We start from the raw sequence: 15,663 nt of genomic DNA, 5'->3' as shown, positions 1-15,663 counted from the left end.
GGCTGAAAGGTTAATATGAAGGTGACTAAAAAAGCAGGGCAGTGACATGATCAGATATGTGTTTATTAAAAAGTGCTCCGGGGCTTCCCTGGTGGCGCAGTGGTTGAGAATCTGCCTGCCAATGCAGGGGACACGGGTTCGAGGCCTGGTCTGGGAAGATCCCACATGCCGCGGAGCAACTAGGCCCGTGAGCCACAATTACTGAGCCTGCGCGTCTGGAGCCTGTGCTCCGCAACAAGAGAGGCCGCGATAGTGAGAGGCCCGCACACCACGATGAAGATTGGCCCCCACTTGCCGCAACTAGAGAAAGCCCTCGCACAGAAACGAAGACCCAACACAGCCATAAATAACTAACTAAATAAATAAATAAATAAAAATTAAAGTTCCCTCCACTCCATCATCAAAAAAAAAAAAGGTACTCCGGCGGGACTTCCCTGCCGGTCCAGTGGTTAAGACTTCGCCTTCCAATGCAGGGGGTGCGGGTTCGATTCCTGGTTGAGGAGCTAAGAACCCACATGCCTCACAGCCAAAAAACCAAAACATAAAACAGAAACAATACTGTAACAAATTCAATAAAGACTTTAAAAATGGTCCACATAAAAAAAATAAATCTTAAAAAAAAATGTACTTTGGCTGCAGCATGGGAAAATGTTTGAATGTGGCCCCAAGTGAATGTGGAGAGACCAGTTGGAGGGTAATTCTGTCACCCAGGAAAGAGATGATAGTAACTTAGTCTGGGTGGGTAGACAGAGTGTGAAGTGAGTACATTTAGAGGATATTTACATTAGATCCTTAGACCTTATCCATCTTATAGCTGAAAGTTTGTAAGGGTCTCTCAGCTGTCTAATTTCAGAAGATCTAATGTAAAACATGGTGAAATACAGTGGATAACATTGTATTATATAATTTAAAAAAAGATATTTAGGAGGGTAAAACAAACAGACTTTAGTGACTAGTTGGTACATTAGCCTTCTAAGGCTGTGATAACAAATTACCACAGATTTGGTGGTTTAAAACAACATAAATTTATTCTCTCACAATTCTGGAGACCAGAAGTCTGAAATCAAGATGTTGGCAGAGTTGGTTTCTTCTGAAGGCTCTGCAAGAGAATTCACTTCATGCCTCTCTCCTAATTGATGGCACCATCAGCAATCCTTTGTGTTCCTTTGGCTTATAGATGCCTCACTCCAATCTCTTCCTCCATCTTCACATGGCCTTCTTCCCAGTCTCCATGTCTCCACATGGAGACACTCCATGTCTTCTCTTCTTCTTTCTTTTTTTCCCCCACTATTATCACTGTTTGATTTTTTTTAATTTAAATTTTATTTTATATTGGAGTATAGTTGATTTACAATGTTGTATTAGTTTCAGGTGTACAGCTAAGTGATTCAGTTATACATATACATATATTCATTCTTTTTCAGATTCTTTTCCCATGTAGTTTATTACAGAATATTAAGTAGAGTTCCTTGTGCTATACAGTAGGTCCTTGTTGATTTATCTATTTTATATACAGTAGTTTGTATATGTTAAACCCGAACTCCTAATTTATCCCTCCCCAAAATATGGAACACTTCATGAATTTGCATGTCATCCTTGCGCACGGGCCATGCTGATCTGCTCTGTATCATTCCAATTTTAGTATATGTGCTGCCGGAGTGAGCACTCCTCTTTTTTCTTTTACAACGACATCCATCACACCTATTTATTAGCTCTGTTAGGAGAGGGAGTATGTCTAATCCAGGATTATCTCATTTTGGGAGCCTTATCTTAATTATATCTACAAAGACCTTTTTCTAAATACAGTCACATTCACAGGTACTTGCGGTTGGGACTTGTATTTATCTTTTGGGGGGACACAATTCAACCCACTACACCTGGATAAGGGGATAAGAAAGAGGGAGGTATCAAGGATGACTCTTGAGTTTTAGGTGTGTGAACTAAAGTACTGTCATTTGGTGAGATAGGGAATATTATAATAGGAGCAGATTTGGAGAAGGCAATTATGAGTTTAGACTTGGACATATTGGGATCAAGGTGACTTTGAGACTACCAAGCAGATATATTGGGTACACAGTTGACATATAGGACCTGGAGAAACTGAGTGGAGGGTGGTGGTATGTATTAAGATGGAGAATGCTGGAAGAAAACTAGGAAAGACTCATTTTAGTCATGTTATGTTTATGATGTCTAAAAATATCTCCATGTAAATATCAAGAAGGCATTTGGATTATAATGTTGGACCTGTAGATAACAAATTCAAGAGTCCTCAGTTTATAGATGATCATCTAAATCATGAGATTGCCGAGGGTAAAGGGGGTTGAATAAGAAGAAAAGAGGGTTCAGAACTATTCCATTAGGAAATTTCAGCTAAAAAGGAAGAATTCTCTCTTCCCTTGAGGAGACTGAGAAGTAGTGGCCAAAGAAGTAGGAGGAAAACTTAGTATGGCAACAATAGAATAATGAAAACTGAGGAAAAAGAGTGTTTCTTTTAAAAGGTTGAAAGCCAGGTGAAAGAATGTTTCAAAATGGAGGGAGTGATTAACAGAAAAATCAAGCAAGATGGAGACTGACATTTTTCCCTTAAATTAGGGACAGGGAAGTCATTGATGAGAGTAATGAATTGTGGACAGAAGCTAGAATGGAGTAAATTGGGGCGGGGGTGGGAGGTGACGAATGAGAAAATAGAGACATCTTTAAAACGGTATTTTTTGGATATAAACTTACAAAAAGTTATAAACATTAAAATAGTACAAGGAACACATATATCTTTCCCAGATTTGCCTACTGTTAAGATTTGAAAAAATTTTATTTAAGTATAGTTTACAATGTTGTGTTAAGCAAAGTGACTTGGTTGTCCATATATTTATTCTTTTTCACATTCTTTTCCATTATGGTTTATCACAGGATATTGAATAGAGTTCCCTGTGCTATGCAATAGGACCTTGTTGTTTATCCCACTGTTAACATTTTATCCCATTTACTTTATCCCTTGTTCTGTGTGTATGTGTGTGCATGCATAATTTTTTTTTCTAAATCATTTGAGGGTAAATTACGTATATCATGGCCTTTTATCCCAAATACTCCAGTGTACATTTCCTAAGAGCAGAAATATTTTCTAACAGAATATAGCAATTATTAATTATAAATATCAATTTTTACATTGACACCTTTACTTAATACACTGTGCTGCGACTTCCCTGGTGGCGCAGTGGTTAAGAATCTGCCTGCCAATACAAGGGGCACGGGTTCAATCCCTGGTCCGGGAAGATCCCACAGGCCGCGGAGCAACTAAGTCCGTGCACCACAACTACTGAGCCTGAGCCTGTGCTCTAGAGCCTGCGAGTCACAACTACTGAGCCCGTGCGCCTAGAGCCTATGCACCACAACAAAGAGCAGCCCCTGCTCGCTGCAACTAGAGAAAGCCCGCGGGCAGCAACAAAGACCCAACGCAGCCAAAAATAAATTAAATAAATAAATAAATTTATGGGAAAAAAAATCCACTGTGCTTATGACAATTGTGTCAGATGATCTAATAAAGTCCTTCATAGAATGTTTTCCTTTTCTCTACCTAATACAAAACCCAGTTTAGGGGCAGGTATTGCATGTACTTGTCATATTGTTATATTTAATCTCAAGCCTGTCCACAGCTTTTCTTTGTCTTCTATGATACTGCCTTTTTTTGAAGAATAGAGTCCCCCCATTTCATTTTTTAAAATAGAATTTTCCTCATTTTAAGTTCATCTGATGATTTTGTGTGATTAGACTGAGGTTGTACATCCTCGGCCACACTGTATCCTTCTCAGGGTATCACATCGGGAGGTGCACAATGTGTAAACATCTTTTTAAAGAAGCTCGCTTGTTCAGGGAAGGAGAGAGATAGGTTGTAGCTATAAGGCAGCATTTTCCAACCTTGGCTATAAATTAGAATGACTTGAGTGGCTTTTAATACAAGTGTAAGGGCTCCTCCTCCAGAGATATTGACTGAATTTGTCTTGGGTGTGGCCCAGACATCAGCATTTAAAAAAAAAACCTCCCTAAATGTTGCTGCTAATGTGCAGCTAAGTGAGAAAAAGTGTATGTGGGTGTTGATGATGGTGATTTAACATGATAGAAGGTTAAGCTTTTGAATGCTATTTGGAAATCCAGTGTAACAAGAAAAAAAATGATGACTAAAGAAAGGAGCTTTGAGGTCTTTTTTGGAGGCCTTTGTACTCTCCTTGAGTACAACTGTAGCAAAATAATAATATGGGATAGTGGTACCATTCTTCACTCTTCAATAACGAGAATTGGGTCATACACATAGAATATGACTAAATATGTGGGGTTTTTTTTAAAGGAAGGAAATTCTTTTTAAAAAATTTTTTATTTATTTTATGTTTGGCTGCGTTGGGTCTTCGTTGCTGCGCACGAGCTTTTCTCTAGCTGCGGCAAGTGGGGGCTACTCTTCGTTGCAGTGCGCAGGCTTCTCATTGCAGTGGCTTCTCTTGTTGCAGAGCACGGGCTTTAGGTGCGCGGGCTTCAGTAATTGTGGCACGTGGGCTCAGTAGTTGTGGCTCATGGGCTCTAGAGTGCAGGCTCAGTAGTTGTGGCGCATGGGCTTAGTTGCTCCGTAGCATGTGGGATCTTCCCAGACCAGGCTCAAACCCGTGTCCCTGCATTAGCAGGCAGATTCTTAACCACTGTGCCACCAGGGAAACCCTAATTACGTGTGTTTTGAGAATTTCTGTGAAAGTCAAATTTCTCAGAAATGTAAGAATCCAGGTATACCAATAGTTTTTCATATTTTAATATTATTAATATTAATTAATATTTTACAGCAGAGATTAAGAATATGCCTTCTCATCATAATGATTTCATCTGATTTATAGGACTGTACCAGGATATATTATTTATGCCTGAGTTGTAGTAACGTAATATGGTAACAAAAGTTTTTGATGTCAAACCCTTAAGGACCACAGAAAGGATATGTTACACCTTGAAAGCAGATTTTTGATTTTTTCTTTGTAAGATAGGATATGATACTACTTATCAGATAAGTCGGAAACTTTTATTGTTGAAAGTGGGACATATAACCACTAATCACTAAGAAGAACCACTAACATTGTTTATTATGCAATACATATTACTGTAGACAAAGTTACAAAATATAAATATGTGTCAATTTTGAAGTCTGCACTGATAAAATAGAAGGGTTGTATGGGCTATTATGGTTCATAAAACCTGCTTCTATTGACCGTGGGAGAGAAAGGAGTTGAACAAAATAAACAATTAGAAGAAACTGTATTTTAAAAAGAGTATGATTTCATAGAGGAAGAAATAGAGTGGTTGCTTGAAAAAAATAAGTTAACAAGTTAGGGAAGTTTTGACAGCAGGAAGAAAATTGCAAGGATAAATTCTCTAGGCATAGAGGAAAAAGGTTGAAAAGACAAACGATTGAGATTAGATTCTCTTAGCTACCCTCATCTTTACCATCGTACAACTATACTTATGTCTAGGTATCTCCTACATTAACTTAAATTTTTTTATTGGGGTCAAATTCACACAAAATAAAGCCATTTAAAAACGTGCAAATTTAGCTTTTTCCAGGCGGCGGGGACAGAGGTGGGGCTGGCGGGTCCGCGCGGCCTTGGGGCCAGAGCCCGGGTCCCCGCCCGCCCCAGCGCCCGCCGCCGGCCGGGCCCCGCGCCCTGCGCTTCCGTCCTGGGTCGCGGAGCCCGGAGGCGCACCCGGGTCCGCGGGAGAGGCGGGCGCAGAGGTCGCTTGTGTTGCGGGGGGCGGGATGCGGCGAGGTTCCGGCGCCTCCGCGGAGCATCGCGGGCCCGGGGCTGGGAGCGCCGCAGCTTGCTATGCTCTCTGCACTTTCCCAGCTCTGAAGCCTCGAGAACACGGCTAGGCAGCAGTAGTTTAATGGGGAGTTTGCCTGCTGGGAACTAGGGGCCTGCTGGGGTCTCAGCTCTTTCTTGGCTGGCCCCGGAACACGAGGTTGCCAGGCGTGTGACAGCAGCAGGTAGGAGTGAGCCGCTGGTGCAGTGATGAGCAGGAAAGGAAGGACACTGGCGGTTGGCCTGTGAACCTAGGCAAGAATGACCAGCCAACACAATCCAGACCGAGGTCCATGGGCCCAGCTCGGTCCTGTGCGGCTGGTCAGTGGAATAGACCTGCAGGTGTGGCTCTTGTCACTCTAGGACTGGCTTCAGGACAGATCCTGCTGATGAGCCCAGGGCACAGTCCTCAGTTCTCCAGGAGAGTGCGCCGGAGTGGAGCCAGGGGCGTGTGCGCGACTCAGCACGGTGGCGACGGACGTCCAGTCTGCCGGCAAGGGCACTGGGGAGCCGGGGGAAGTCATGGCCTTGGGAATCTCCTCTGCTGAAAAAGAACCTGCGGGCTTATCAAATAACTTTTGTGGGGAACATTGGTGTGTTGAAAGCAGTTCTGTGTGCTTTTGCCCCTTGGTGTGGATCAGCAGTGCTGAGGCAGCAGGCGTGACACAGAAGTGTGAGAAGAGACCGTCTGGAATCCCCAAACTCCAGGGAAACTAGAGGTGACAGCCAGCCTAGTGAAGAGGACAGGAGTTGGGGGCCGGTGGCGGTGGCAGCAGCCCAGCAGGTGCCCCTCGTCTCAGGGTCCTAATCCTGGCTCCAGCTGGGTGGTCAGGGGAGCTGCAAAGTCTTCTGGGCAAGCAGAGCCCACAGTCCTGAGCTGTTCTTCGCTGTGTTTGGGTCATCTCCCCCCATCCAAGGGGAAAAATCTAGATGAGGTTTAAGAATCAGTGCTTTAAGAATGTGGATCTCATAGTTGAAACCTTGGAACACGTGTTTTCAGCACAAGGCATTGCAGTGAACGGAAGGATTTAACGCCTTTTCAAGGAGGGTGTCTCCATATGGGCAGAACTAGAGAATAAGTGGGTCTTAAATAAACAACAACAAAAAAAAAACGTGCAATTTGGGACTTCCCTGGTGGCACAGTGGTTAAGAATCCGCCTGCCAATGCAGGGGACACGGGTTCGAGCCCTGGTCCGGGAAGATCCCACATGCCGCTGAGCAACTAAGCCCGTGCACCACAACTACTGAGCCTGCGCTCTAGAGCCCGCGGGCCACGACTACCGAGCCTGCGTGCTGCAACTACTGAAGCCTGCGCGCCTAGAGCCTGTGCTCTGCAACAAAAGAAGCCATCGCAATGAAAAGCCCGCGAACCACATTGAAGAGTAGCCCCCGCTCTCAGCAACTAGAGAACGCCCATGAGCAGCAATGAAGACCCAACGCAGCCAAAAATAAACTAAAAAAAAAAAGTGCAATTCAATGGCATTTAGTACATTCACAATGTCATGCAACCGCCACCTGTATCTTGTTCTAAAACATGTTCATCACACAAAAGAAAACCCCATATCCATGAGGCATTCCTGCCCTATTTATCCCCTTTCCTCAGCCACTGACAATCTCCAATCTGCTTTCTTTCTCTATGGATTTACCTATTCTGGACAGTTCATATAAATGGAATTATATAATATGTGACCTTTTGTGTCAGGCTTCTTTTACTTAGCATAATGTTTTTGAGATTCATCCACTTTGTAGCATGTACCGGTACTTACTTCCTTTTTATGGCTGAGTCTGTTGTGTGTATATATCACAATCTGTTTATCCACTCCTCTATTGATGGACATTTCGGTTGCTTCCATCTTTTGGTTTTTATGAATAGTATATGAATTGCAAATATTTTCTCTTTTCCTATATTAGCTTTTCCACCTGTGTCGTGGAGGTCATTTCTTCTGAAAGATCTTGATACTAAATGTATTGCTAACCATGCCCTTGCCACTTAGTCTTTACTTAGGGCCTTGAAAAATGCTCATTATAAAAGACACTTGACGTTTCTTAAACTGGGTGCTAGGTACATGGATGACCATTTTATTTACACATTTTAGTTCTCATATATAGGTTACATTCACTCTTTTGTGTGTGTATATATATTTTAAACGCTTGACAGTGCTGCTTCCTCTAATTCTCCATTCTCCTACTGCTGTCCGTTCATTGACATACTTCTAGAATGAGCTGTCTATATTTGCCATTTCATTTTATCCACAACTAGTGCCTCTTTAATCTCTCGCAATACAGCTTATTTGTCCATCCTGAAATAGCGACACCTTTGAGTCTCTGCCCCACCTCCATCTTTAGTCTTTCTTCCTAGATGATGCTACTCATGACTCACCTAGTTGCATTATGCAGATGACTCTTCAATCTGCGTCGCTAAACCGAAGCCCTAACCCAAGATTTAGAACTCTATATGCTGGATATTCTTACTTTCTTCTTATTACTTACTTATTACTTACTTATACTTATAAGTATAAATATTACTTTTTACTTTCTTTCTTATATCTACCAGATATATTTCTCCTATTAATCAAGTTATTTCCAATCCAAATCCTTATTTCTTCAAACCACATCAGTTTCAGTCTCAAGAGTTTTGTAGTAATTTGGCTGGTTCCTCCCTCTTCAGTCACTCCTTATATCGGATCAGTTATCACATCTGATTTCTACACTTCATTTCCACTCATTGATTATCACCCCATTTTAATCCATTTTCGTGGGGTGCTGGAATTATTTCAATAGCCCTCTCTGCCTGACTCTACTTCCTCTTTCTCCTTAAGTGATAATGGAAATCTTTAAGAGGGGGCGATATGATGAAACGTGGTCCTAGATAAGAAAGATAACTCTGGTAGTATTGGGGAAGATGAAGTGGAGAAGGAAGAGTTTTGACCTGAGGCCAAGAAACCCTTAATTGTGGCAATGGAGCGGTGGATATAAAAGCGTAAAGTCGACTAGCGACCAATTAGAGCTGGAAGGACTTACATCTAACATACTGTATTCTACTCCCATAAATTAAGTACGTCAAGTGAATTTTTGCTAAGCGAGCCATACCCGTGCTTCTGTAAGGACCGTCACGTTCCGCGTGGGCCAACCAGCCTCCGTCATCCAGACGCCGGATTCCAGATTGGCAGTTGGAGTGTCACGGAGCGCGTCTCTCTAGCTACCGTCTCTATGGTTCATGGAATCTCCAGGTCGGGGCTTGACCGGTCTGGCTTTTGCGCGTGCGCTAGCCCAGGCGGGTGCCCGCCCTCCCGCAACAGCCCGAATTCCCGGGAGGGAGGGGCGGGTCTGGGAACGCTGCGGCGGTAGCCGCTGCTGCCCCAGCACTCAGGGCTCTTCCCGGACCGAGCCCGTGCCGGGGAGCTTCCGCCGCCTCCTCGGGTGGCGCTCACCCGGCCCCAGATGGTGGGTCCGGAGGATGCCGGAGCCTGCTCGGGAAGAAACCCGAAGTTGCTCCCTGTGCCGGTGCCTGAGCCCGCAGGCCTGGACGGGAAGATGATTCGGGCCACGGGCGGCTTTGGCGGAGGCGCCGGCGCTGTGGAGACTCCGGAGGAGGAGGAGGAAGAGGAAGAAGAGGAGGAGGAGACGCCGCCGCCTCAGCAGCTCCTTAGGCGTTATCTCGCGGCGACCGGGGGGCAGCTGGAGCCCGGGCTGTGCTACTGTCCGCTCCCCCCCGGCCAACCCCGCGTTCTGCCGCGCTCGGCAGCCCCGCACTCGGACGCCTGCTCGCCGGACGCGGTCTCCAAGCACCGCGGCGCGGAGGCGGCGGATGCCCGCGCGGCGCGGCACGGAGGCATGACGAACGGGGACTCGGGCTTTCTGCCGGGCCCGGACTATCGCGACCTGGCCCGCGCCGGCGGCCGGGAGCCGCGCCACCGCCGCCTCCGCCCGGAGGGGCCTGGCGACGAGGGCGCGGACGGCGCGGGCAGCCCGTCCGACTGGGCCGCGCCGCTCGAGGACCCGCTGCGAAGCTGCTGCCTGGCGGCGGCGGACGCCGAGAGGCCCGAAGACGCGGGCAGCGGCTCGGGGGGCAGCCTGGCCAGCAGCGGCAGTGGCAGCGAGGACTTGGAGCAGCCGGGAGCCGGCCCCGGGGGTCCCGAGGAGGGCGCGTCGCCGGTCACCTTGGCCGAGAGGACTAGCGGAGGCGCCGGCGCCGAGTCGCGCCTCGTTTTATCCGACGTTCGCTTGAACTCTCGGAACACATTCGAGGTGAGCCGCCTCCAGAGCGCCCGCGACCACCTGCCGCCGTCGGGGCCTCCGGTGCCCTCGCCTGCCGCGGAGCAGGGCCCCGTGGGGACCTCGGCTTGGGCTCGACGGAGCGGCGGCTTCGCCGACTTCTTCGCCAGGTACAGCGCAGACTGCGCCGGGGTTCGGGGAGGGCTCGGGCCGGGAGCTGGCGTAGAGCGGCGTGGAGGCTCTCGCTGGCGTCCGGATTGAGCTTTGATTTTTCACCGGGGGAAGAGGAACTAGGTCTGCATTGTGTATCGGAGAAGTTGTGAGCGCGGGGAGCCAATCTTTCTGTTCCCCTGTCCGCTGGACGCTCTACCTGCCATTCACACCTGTTTTCTGTGTTTTCAGGCCGGCGTGCTAGTGCCTTACCTACAGTTTTCCCTCTTCCGGAAAAACAGACCACCTTCCTCGTCCCCATGTACTACAAAGGATTAGGGGCGGGTGGCGGTGCGGTGCGGTGTGTGTGTACGGGTGCGGTTGTGAAAGAGAAAGGGAAGTCATTTTGCAGAGCTATTTGCGTGGAGTCTAAACCCATTCAAGTAGTTTGGGAATTCTTAAAAGTAGAGGTGGTTGTGTTTCATAGCCTTTAACAGCTTGTTTCAGTGGCCATTATTAAAATGCCGTCAGTTTGGTGTTTAGAATTTGATCGCGGCCTTTAAAGCCAAATTACTATGGCGCTTTATGTAGAAAATCCCTCTTTACTTTTACCAGATAGGCCTCTACTTTTTTTCAGCATCTTTTTAATTTTTTATGGTGTTGTATATGTGATTTGACCTGCTATTCTTGAAATTAAATTACGGTGCTGGACACTAAAGGTTTCAGAGTGGGACTTTGATAGGGATAAATATGTCGTTAGAAAATACTCATCTTAATGTACATTAATGAAAAAGCAATTTTTGGGTCAGGTTTTGACACGCTTATTTTTTTTTAAGTCTCTAGGAAAACAGGAAAGTATTCCCAACTTGTAAAACTCTCCCTTTCAGAGTTCTTTCTCCTTTCTCTTGTGTTTTTGTTCCCTTTTCAGGGATCTTGACAAAAACCAGAAGTAAAAGAAATAAAGAATGCGACTCAAGTTTTAGAGGATTATACAGTTAGTGTGCATATTTGTAGACTCACAGGCACAGTTTTTTGATTAATATTTCTTACTCCTTTTTCTACTTTATTAACTTTTATTTTTCCTGCTTGCGTAAATTTACAAGTAAATTATGAAGTTGTTTAAATCAAGATTGGGAAATCCTAATTATGTGTTACTCATAGGACAACATATATAGTAGTGAGATCTGTATTTGTGCCTACAATTGCAAAGATATACTTAAAGCTTGTAGTGGCAATATTTTAAATGCACTTAAGGGGGCTTCCCTGGTGGTGCAGTGGTTAGGAATTCGCCTGCCAATGTAGGGGACACGGGTTCGAGCCCTGGCGGGGGGAGATCCCACATGCTGCGAAGCAGCGAAGCCGATGCGCCACAACTACCGAGTCTGCGTTCTAGAGCCCGCCAGCCACAACTACTGAGCCTGCGTGCCACAACTACTGAAGCCCGCGTGCCTAGAGCCCGTGTTCTGCAACAAGAGAAGCCACCACAATGAGAAGCCTGCACGCCATAATGAAGACCCACCGCAGCCAAAAATAATAAATAAATAAATAAAACTGCCTGACAGCTGACATCAAAACTTGACCAATAAACACCCAAAAGTTCCACAAGGTCACAAGTTAAAAAACTTAACACACCTTAAGTGCTTTTAATTAATTAATTAATTTATTTATTTATTTATTTATTTATTTTTGGCTGCGTTGGGTCTTTGTTACTGCGCGGGGACTTTCTCTAGTTGCCGTGAGCGGGGGCTACTCTTGGTTGAGGTGCGTGGGCTTCTCATTGCGGTGGCTTCTCTTGCTGTGGAGCACGGGCTCTAGGCGCACAGGCTTCAGTAGTTGTGGCACGCGAGCTCAGTAGTTGTGGCTCACGGGCTGTAGAGCGCAGGCTCAGTAGTTGTGGCACAGGGACTTAGTTGCTCCGCGGCATGTGGGATCTTCCCAGACCAGGGCTCGAACCCGTGTCCCCTGCAATGGCAGGCGGGTTCTTAGCCACTGTGCCACCAGGGAAGCCCTTTCAGGCAGTTTTACACCTGAAAGGGGCTGTGGAGAGCACTAATTCAACCAGTATACCCAGAGTACTTGCGCTGTGCCACCCACTGGGAATAGAGATGGTTTGTGCAATGGTCCCTGACTTGGAGGTGGAGTGCAGGCTAGTGGGGATTAAGTTTGAAGACAGATACATTATATATGTATTGCAATATTCAAACAATAACAAGGCAAATCTGTTATAAGAGGCTTTCACATTGACAGCAGGCAGGAATTTTTATATAATTTAGAAAATTTCTTTAACCTGTAGACTGATAGGACTTTAATTAGCATGGTAGTTGACATTCATATCATATGCTTTTCACGTGTAGCAGAGCACTGGGTAGGAAATCAGTAAACTTAGGTCCCCTGAAGTTAATTTATGTAAGCTTCGTTTTTGAGATCTGAATGTCAAGATTCTAAGCATCATTGCTTCCTTCATTTAACATTCTTGGGAAAGAGCACAATCAGACAGAGGCATAATTTTTCTCTTAACATTTAGTCAAACCCTTAACTGGATTCTGAACACCTTAAAGGCAGAGACTGTGATGTTCATTTCTGAATCTACAGTACCTAGTGCTAGTATGAAGAATCCCATTCAGATTGTGTTGAAGTGACAATTTGCATGGACTCTCCGTTTTTACTCTTCTCTAGGTAGTGTAATTTTGAACAAATCGTCCATCCCCGAAGAGAATAATCAGAAATTTCCCTTGTTCCTACAACCTAAGAGTGTTTTTTCTTCCTGTGCACAGTTGTCATTCTCAATTCTGAAACCCAGATGAGGCCTTCCTTTGGGGATATCTTGTTCTAGGATGTATTCCTGTTCTTGGTGCAGCCCCTTCCCTCACTTCATTTTTTGGTGAGGAATCTCACTGTCTAAAGAGAGTAGTTTAGTTAACTAGTAGCAGAGCTGGGATTAGAAACAGGATTTCTGATTTTCAGTCCAGGAATTTGATTATAACTTCTGTTCACCTGTGACTCTTTTCTTTCCCGCCTGATTATCTCCATCATTCCCTTCTCCTTTCCACTTCCTCTCTTTCTCTTAACTGGGCAAAAAATCTATAACAGAAATAGTTTGAAAGAATAGTTTCATGTTTGTTTTAACCTTTTACAAGTAAAGAGAGGGGACCATTTTATAGCAGTATATCTATTACTACAAAAATATGTTCAATCAAGACACATCATTGACAGGAGCTTCATTGAGTAGGGTAGAAATCATGTAGGAGAAAAAGGAATTTGGTCCAGGATGGGACAGCTCTCATCATCTCCTGCTTGCCCTCCCTTCTAGATGAGGTGAGTTCTATTTCAGTCCCTGTTGGGGGCTTGCCCTAGCTTCACACGGGTATCTCTCTGTGTTTATGGTGACTTGATTACGGGAGCCCTAGAAGTAACATTCCTTTAGATCCTTGGCCCTTTCCTGTCTATAAAAGTTTTGAAATGCTAGGTGAGTACCACTACTGCCACTGTCACCAACTTAGCAGTGAGAAGAAGATGAAAGCTAAGAAGCAAATCTCTTGTGTTTTCAGGCTAGCCTTTGTTTCTTAAAGATCTGTTTTTTTTTTTTAATTAATTATTTATTTATTTATTTATTTTTAGCTGTGTTGGGTCTTTGTTTCTGTGCGAGGACTTTCTCTAGTTGCGGCGAGCGGGGGCCACTCTTCATCGCGGTGCGCGGGCCTCTCACTATCGTGGCCTCTCTTGTTGCGGAGCACAGGCTCCAGACGCGCAGGCTCAGTAGTTGTGGCTCATGGGCCCAGTTGCTCCGTGGCATGTGGGACCTTCCCAGACCAGGGCTCGAACCCGTGTCCCCTGCATTGGCAGGCAGCTTCTCAACCACTGCGCCACCAGGGAAGCCCAAGGATCTGTTTATTACTCTGTTTTGAAAGTGAAGTAGCTTTAAACCATTTTTATGTGTCCGTTAAGCAAATTCATGTCTTAATTGTTTTCAGACTAGAGTGGTTTATTCTTTAAGTCGATACACTCTTAATAGGTGTATTTTTAAAAACCTTTTAAATAGATAGATTGGGGGTTTGGGATTGACAAGTACACTCTGCTATATTTAAAATAGATAACCAACAAGGACCTACTGTATAGCATAGGGAAATCTGCTCAATATTCTGTAGTAACCTAAATGGGAAAAGAATTTGAAAAAGGGTAGATACATGTATGTGTATAACTAAATCACTTTGCTGTACCTGAAACTAACACAACATTGTTAATCAACTATATTCTAATATAAAATAAACATTTTTAAAAAGCTGTTTAATACTTTTGAGGCTTGTTTGGATTGCACTGGCAGAGTTACTGTTGTTTAGAAACACGCAAGTATCTATCTGTGTCTCCTGGTAGTGTTGATAGTTTTTTACAAAATTTTCAAGATGAATCATAAGAATTCAGTGGCTTAAAAGGGCATAGCTAAGGTAGGGGAAAAAATACTGAAGGTTTTTTTTCTTTTATCTGAAAAGATAGACTTTATAGATTGTGGAATCTATATAGACCTTTATAGATTGATTTTATAGATTCTGGAACATAGAGATTCATGTAGCTTTCCCAGTAATTATCGACTCTGAAGCTTTCTAAACATTGTTGCACAAAATTATTTTCACGGAGCTCTTTTTATTATGAGTAGCTGAGCAGGGAAGACTAGAAAGGCTCATTTAGTGATTTCTTTTCATATATAGGCAGTCTCCAATCTCCCCAATAGGAAAATTGTTGAGAATATACTTTTTGTGATGATATTGAGAATAAAAACTTTCTAAGTTATAATTTTTCTTAAGCTTCTCAGAAACAACGAAATTTTCTCTCCTACTCAGAATTTAGTTGGTGAACACTAGTTGATGAAATCATTATTCACCTGAGCCATCATTGACCTCCGACAGATAGGGCTCCTTTATTTGTTTAACTACAGTTTTAAGACCAGTTTCTCAAAAACTCCCTTCTTTAACATCTCAATAAAGAAAAGGCAAAATATCCAACTTCTGATAAGTTTTAAGAGATTTTTATAGCTCCCCAAAACAAGCAGTTCTTTAAAACAGGTGTGGTATGATTATAAGGAGAATGAAGAAATATCTTGCTGTAAACATTGAATTTTTGTTACTACAAGAGATTGTAAAAATAAAGGCTAAAGTATTTGTCTCATTAATGAAACTCTCTTGGACATTACTTATATATTAATAACTGTATATTAATATAATTACAGTGTTTAAAATTTTAGAAAAGCTGGAAAGAATGTGTAATCAGTTGCTCTAGAATAAAAATAAGGGTCCTTTAGGATTTTAGTGTTGTGAAGCTACCCATTATAATATTAGATTGAGGAGCTAATGGCTGAAGAGTCTTTTGTATCTTTCCCCTGTTTCTGACCCTTTTTCCCCTCTCAGATCCAGTATTTTCTTAAAGAAACCAACCAACCGCAAGACCCTAGATATCTGTACTAAACAATTGGCAATTCAGC

The 15,663-nt window shown here is 44.1% G+C and overlaps 1 protein-coding gene and 1 non-coding gene across 4 annotated transcripts in view; one reads left to right on the top strand and one right to left on the bottom strand.

The window, feature by feature from the left end:
- Positions 1-1,559: 1,559 nt before the first annotated feature.
- Positions 1,560-1,666, bottom strand: LOC132351348 (U6 spliceosomal RNA). The gene has a single exon (XR_009498287.1). It is a non-coding gene; the product is annotated as a U6 spliceosomal RNA (small nuclear RNA).
- A 7,444-nt stretch (positions 1,667-9,110) lies between these two features.
- Positions 9,111-15,663, top strand: part of TBC1D12 (TBC1 domain family member 12) — an 85,007-nt gene continuing 78,454 nt past the window's right edge. The window contains exon 1 of one of the 3 annotated variants that reach the window (XM_059900833.1): positions 9,111-10,073. In XM_059900833.1, the coding sequence (XP_059756816.1) occupies positions 9,267-10,073 (807 nt within the window). In that variant the 5' untranslated portion in view covers positions 9,111-9,266. Of the gene's footprint in view, positions 10,211-15,663 lie in introns of all 3 variants that reach the window. The other 2 variants (XM_059900832.1, XM_059900835.1) reach the window with 2 other exon arrangements.

The sequence above is a fragment of the Balaenoptera ricei genome, chromosome 16, assembly GCF_028023285.1.
Source record: "Balaenoptera ricei isolate mBalRic1 chromosome 16, mBalRic1.hap2, whole genome shotgun sequence".
In the NCBI taxonomy this organism is placed as follows: domain Eukaryota; kingdom Metazoa; phylum Chordata; class Mammalia; order Artiodactyla; family Balaenopteridae; genus Balaenoptera; species Balaenoptera ricei.
Note: the sequence above shows the minus strand (reverse complement) of the source record. Positions and strands in the feature narration are given on the sequence as shown.